This window comes from Malus domestica, chromosome 16 (genome assembly GCF_042453785.1).
Source record: "Malus domestica chromosome 16, GDT2T_hap1".
Lineage (NCBI taxonomy): Eukaryota > Viridiplantae > Streptophyta > Magnoliopsida > Rosales > Rosaceae > Malus > Malus domestica.
In genome coordinates, this window is record NC_091676.1 from 7,094,457 (window position 1) to 7,100,895 (window position 6,439).

The following is a 6,439-nucleotide window of genomic DNA, read 5'->3' on the forward strand; positions in this document are numbered from 1 at the left end:
CTAGTTTATATTCCGATTCTGTTGAATTAGTAAACAATTTTATGAAATTAGTGTCATTTCTATTTCAATTCCAGAACATTTAAGTAAATAGTTTAAAGAGGAATCTGATTCTGACTTCTCCTTATTCCAACTCCTCCTCAATTCAATTCCTCCTATTTTCATTGCGGTTATGTAAACACACCATTAATGTAATGACATTAAATAAGATATCTATTAAATATTAAAACAAAAATATAATATAAATTTGAATTAAATACACATTAGAGGACTAAAATCAATATTCAATCTACCAACAGATTTTTATTGAATTTTAATCTCCTTCAAGGCTGAAAGTTAAAAAACCCCTTTTATTTATAACTCAATCTCTGGGAATGACTCTCTTGTCTTTCCTTCATGATTGCGTGTGATCTTTATCAATTTCTGAATGTTGTTTGATCTTTTAACTTCAATTTTCTATGCCGTTTCCTTTCGAATCTGTATGGTCTCCGTTCTTTTCCAAATCTTTATGACCACCGTTGTTGTTTTGTGAATCTGTATAGCCTCCTCTGTTCTTTTTCGATTCTATTTGCCCTCCCCATTTCCTTATCCTGTCTTCAGCTATGGATGCCTGCAATATAATTACAAATTACTCTCAACTTATGTTTTTATTACTGGACAGACCAGAATATTCGATCAACCTCCATAGTTACCTCTTTGTTCCAGCTGGTTTTACAAATCATCGAAAAAAGGATACAAGTTTGAAGGACTGTCCCCAACAGCATTCCAGTCCAAATACCCTGGAAATTATCAATATATATTTACTTTACCACTTGAAATATAAAAACTAGAATGGAAGCAGCTGTTGGTTAGGTCAGTTTGCGAAAACTCACCTTAACACCCCCGTGAAGCTTGTAACCCATGATTAGGCCCAAGGGAACCCCAAATACGTAGTAGCATACTATGTTCACATAACCCACTACAGCTTGCCATCCTGCTCCAATGGCAACCCCGGAGAGAACTGGTTGAATGCTGTTTATAACAATGCAGGTCGCCAGCAATGGGGTGAGATGCTTCACGAGAGCTTTCACCGCCAGATCGCTTGAAAACAAAGCCGGATATATGTCCCGGGTGATGATGAGTGCTAGTGAGAGAGCAACGCCAATAAAAAACGAAGTCACCACGGCCACTACTAACGAGAACTTTGCCGTTCTTGGGTGAGCTGCGCCTAGTTCATTAGACACTCTCACACTACAAAGTGATAAAGATTGCATTTCATATTATGTTTTTTTATGTTTTTTTTTTTAAGTTAGGAAGATCGGTTTGATATGTATTAGTATGGATGTGGGACTGAACGACTGACCTTATAGCTGTGGTCATGCCAAGAGCTGCCATGAACGTCCATCCGAATATGTTCGAACTGCATAATTAATGTGTTAGAATTCCTCTGTCCCACATCACCCAGAAGACTTGAGAATAAGCCCTTTAAATAGAATTACCCACTCTAACTAACACTGATGCCTTTTGTATTAAAACCCCACACCTGACGGATTGAGCAAGTGGCCAAGTGGGGACAATATCGGTGTTGTTGGAGTGGGCCCATGGCCCGTCTACCTGAAATTTAAGATGGTATCAAAGCCAGGGGACGGGCCCGTACTGCCACATGAACGAGTGAGTCCCTTTTGACCCTGCGTGAATGGGTGAGCCCTAACTTGGCTCCACGTAAGCCAAGAGATGCCATGTGAATGGGTGGGTCCCCATTCCCCGCTCGAATTGGTGAGCCCCGGCTTGGCTTCACATGGTTGCCGATGTGTGGAATTTCACGTGTGACCCATAAAATGGGGTCTTACGTGTGGGGGAGTGTTAGAATTCTTCTATCCCACATCGGCCAAAAGGCTTGAGAACAAGTCCTTTAAATAGAATTATCTCACTCTAACTAACACCGAGACTTTTTGTATTAAAACCCCACACCTTACGGATTTAGGGGAGACTTTTTGTATTAAAGCCCCACACCTGACAGATTCAGCAGGTGACCAAGTGGGGACAATATCGGTGTTGTTAGAGTGGGCTCATGGCCCGTCTATCTGAAATTTAAGATAATGAACAACGTATATACCAAAATGAAACATTTGGCCAAAAAAAAAAAAAAAAAAAAAACCCTGAAGAAATATGTTTATGCACCAAGTACGTTTCACCACATTTCGGTTGAGCCAATTTAACTTTTTAGCGCTCACGACTCACTGATTGGGCTAGGGAAAGAGGATTTGGATTCATAACTTCTTTAGATCTCTCATTTTCTAGAATATGCACTTGCTTAAAGAATTACATAATGCTTACAATATGCAGGTCCTAATTGGGATTTTTTGCTGGTGGTTGATCCATGATCTATTTCTAAGAGTCTCAGTACGGGGTGATTTCAAACTGATGGAATCGAGAGCATGATCTCCGATTCTAATCTGTTAAATTTCTGAAACAAAATTTATTTCTAATTGTGAATTAATCAAAATCTTGGAGTTCTCGGAATTTTTGGAGTTGGTGTTATCTCAAAAGTTTCAAAACATAGTTCAAGATTTCTATATTTTTACCATATATGCCATGCAAACAAGGCTTGCCAATGTGTCTTAAAACTAACCCGAATGCGTAACAAAATAGCAGAAGAAGAAACTACTCACCATATGGACATGCCATCCACAGAAACCCTCGCATTCTTCAGATACCCAGCAAAAAGAACTAGTGCCATAAAGTACCAAAATTCCAAACTGCACAAGATTTAACAAAATAAAATCAAATGAGCTTATTCAATTTGTAAAACCCTTGAATATAAATTAGGGGTGTGCTATCCACACACTCCATTTTACTTCTCACACACTCCTTGATAATTTATGTCCGTTGATTTTCTTCAATTCATCTGATCCGATGGTCGAAAATTAAAAAAATGTGTGAGAAGTAAAATGAGGTGTGTGGATATCACACCCCTATAAATTATACCACAAATTATTACTTTTAGGGTTGATTACATATATAATATAGTATCATGAATAAAATTTGTGCAAAAGCTTTACATTATTCCTGAAAGAGCATTTAACTTTGGAAATAATATTTTGCATACAAATAATGGAAATAACATTTCTTTACCAAACAAAAAGAGCAATTGGACAAGAATCTATATGCAATGTTTTTGATATATTCCTTTATATATATATAGATTCTATATTCAATGTAAAACCAAAAAGACAAAGGTCAATTTGACACTAAACACGTATAGCTTAAGCCATAATGTTACGTCAATCATGATCTCAACCTTTGACTAACAACTTTATATGAGATTTGCAGATGTAAGTATAATCAAGTTAGTTAGAGCAGGGCATATTTTTTGCATTTAAATTTGAATTATCCTTATAATAACAAACTTATTACGAACCGTCTATTTATTTGCTATAATTGATTGACTAAACAACTTTGGTTTTAATTGATTTTTTGTAGAAATAATCTTTACATAATGAGTATATAATGAACAATTTTGATCATATCTCCTTTATTTTTTATGAAAAATTAATATATCTCAGCATTTTGAAATAATTGTCAAAAATAATTTATAATTGAATTTAGCTAGTCTACCAGAGCATGATTCCAGAAGCCATAGACAACTTAACAAAATCCCAAAGATTATGAAAGGCCTTCCACGAGAACCCAGCCCAAGCTCGACCACATGTCCCAGAAAATATATAAACCAACTGAGCCAAAACTATGAACCACCAGGACGTGTTGAGCACGACGGCGGCGCCCAACAGTCCCCACCCGAGTTTGAGCGTCAAAAGCCAGCTGAACAACGTGTGCAAGACCAAAGCCACTGCGGATATCGCTGCCATGACCATGATCTTGCTCTGCGACTGCAAGAACTTGGCTAGCGGGAAGTTCATGGCGTAGGCGAACAGTTGTGGTATCATCCATATCGCGAACTGTCCCGCCGCCTTCGATATGTCATCGGGCTGCCCTATCATTTTGAGTAGCTGCTCTGCAAAAATGTAAAGAAAGGAGAGCAGTACGGCGGTGGCGTTGAGGATCACCCACGACCTCTGCATGTAGATTCCTAACATGTCCAGCTGCCCAGCTCCGAACGCTTGCCCGCACAACGTCTCAAGCGCACTCCCCATTCCATACTTCAATAAAATTTCAATATACAAGTCAATATGTTTTTTAATAAAAAAAATAGATGCAAACTTAAGATAATTTTACACGACCGTAATGGTAGGGAGACCTTTAAAACCAAATGAATGGTAGTTGATGGTAGATTACTACTCAACTATTGATTAACGTGTTTGCTTTTTTATTGGTGACATCAAATTTGGTTTAGAAATTTAGTTTAAAAAGTTGGTCTCCTTAGCAGTATCCTAACGTTATATTGTAAATTTATCATATTTGGTATGTGACTAGTATTTTATAAGTATATATTCAACAAAATAGAAGGAATATGAGAATTGTTATTAGCATTTTAAAAATCTCATTTTACACTCTACAAGTGTATTTTACTTTTTAATCATAGAAAGTATGAAGTGTAAAATAATTTTTTTTGAATGCCAATAAATATAAAATATATTTTATGAAGTGTTAATAACAATTCCAAATAAATGTATATATGTTGATTATGGTAGCATGGTGAGGGTACGAACCATAAAACCGAAAGAGAAACCGGCTATGACAGAGTTTTCGACAGATACGGTGGCAAGCTCTAAGGTGCCCACATGGCCGGCGAAGATCTGTGTGATGGCGCCTATGGAATATTGGCTAAGGGAAGTGAAGATGGCTGGGCCAGCAAGGTACCATAGCTTTTTGGTTTCTTTGTAGAACTGGCGGGAGAAGCCGCGGAAGCTGACGATGGGAGGGATGTCGCCGGCATGCACCACCACCGGATCATCCTCTTGGACAATTGCCATCCTGGATGTTGTCGGCATGCACAGACACCACCACCTGCCTAATATCATATTATAATATATGCCATCTTAAGCTCTATATATGTTGTTGGAATCAAATTCGGCGTCCCACATATATAAAATCTTTGAGTGATGTTGCTTAGTCTTAATCACTGGCGGAGCCAAAGCTAAACCGTAAGTTTTAGGAAATGATTTCGTAGAAGAATAATACTTGTGGCCCTCCCACAAGATATAAAAGGTTTGGGATATGTACTCTTCGTATTTGGTTTACATCTCTATACAATACAGGCGGTTGTGGGCATTAGAAACATGACTTTGAACTAACTTATTTGCCAGTATGAAAGAATTGGACTTCATTGCTTATATATTTTCTTTCTTGTGTTTTATCCAATGTGAAGGTTTTTTTTCGTTTGCATAAGATATGAGTTTGTGAAAGATGTTTACAAGAAATTTTTTTGGAGGCGGATTTGTCGCATTGCTTTTTTATATAATATTTTTTACCCATATAAAATATCGATGTATAATATTTTATACAATTTTGACGTGTGCCGGCAGTAGGACTCTCTTGTTTGCAAGGTATAAAATATCGATGATATCGGAAATATCAGTAGTCTAAAAACACAGAAATTTCGATGAAAATATTGGGATATTATCGATATCCATAAAAATTGAATAAAAACCACGGAAATTATAAGAAAAACTTGGAAATTTTTATTGAAACTTTGCAGGATGTTTATTTAATCAATTATCTATTAGTTTATCACAAAAAAATTGGAAGGAAATGCATTGCATGATGGATTTAACTGATTTAAGTTGATTATATAGCGAGCTGACAAACATTGTGAGTGTAGAAAATATGTAGTAATTAATGAAAGAAGTTTAAATACACCATAATCATTTATATATAATGAATTAATACAATATTTTACACTTTATACATTGCATGGTAAGATACTTGAGTGACTTAGTACCACATAGAGTTCCTATCAAGGTCTAAAATATCGATGATATCGGAAATATCAGTAGTCCAAAAACACAGAAATTTCAACGAAAATATCAGGATAATATCGATATTTTAGACCTTGCTTGTTTGTTTGTCCCCGTTAACTAATTTGGAACCATGTGGGTGGGTAGACAACACGGAGCTAATTCCACAGCTTTCTTTTGATTTGATCGATTTGGCTGCCAGATTATGAGTGGCCACTTTCTCCAATGTCCTTGCACCTCACCGGATAATTTGTCAGTCTTGTTAGAACAGAAGCTACTGGTCAACCGATGTACATATCATTGCTGTTTGTATTTTTAAAAGCGGCTGACAATCAATGATATACTTACGTGGTCATGTAAAATGACTTGTACGAAACATTTTAGCGTCATTTATGATTAGTATTTAAAATATTGATATGAAAATTTGTAGAAATATAGATGGATTCATTGAAATATTGATATCAGTTGTTTTTTATGGAAATAATGATAATTTCAAAAAAAAAAAAACTTTAGGATTGTAAAACATTGATTTGGACAATATAAGA

The 6,439-nt window shown here is 36.2% G+C and overlaps 1 protein-coding gene across 1 annotated transcript; it reads right to left on the reverse strand.

Annotated features, from left to right (window-relative positions):
- Positions 1–213: 213 nt before the first annotated feature.
- On the reverse strand, positions 214–5,096 carry LOC103403071 (protein DETOXIFICATION 29-like). Its single transcript, XM_008341890.4, has 7 exons — positions 4,647–5,096; positions 3,595–4,136; positions 2,649–2,735; positions 1,340–1,396; positions 870–1,227; positions 690–776; positions 214–607 (listed from the first exon to the last, which is right to left on the reverse strand). Exons 1-7 carry the CDS (start codon positions 4,956–4,958, stop codon positions 446–448), a joined length of 1,605 nt encoding a protein of 534 aa, XP_008340112.3. The 5' UTR covers positions 4,959–5,096; the 3' UTR covers positions 214–445.
- Between the last annotated feature and the right edge of the window lie 1,343 nt (positions 5,097–6,439).

Coding starts and splice junctions, on each gene's coding strand:
- LOC103403071 (XM_008341890.4), bottom strand. CDS start 4,958: ATGATATTAGGCAGGTGGTGGTGTCTGTGCATGCCGACAACATCCAGG. Junction 1,397..2,648: donor GTGGATGGCATGTCCATATG/GTGAGTAGTTTC, acceptor TTAATTATGCAG/TTCGAACATATTCGGATGGA. Junction 1,228..1,339: donor GGCATGACCACAGCTATAAG/GTCAGTCGTTCA, acceptor ATCACTTTGTAG/TGTGAGAGTGTCTAATGAAC.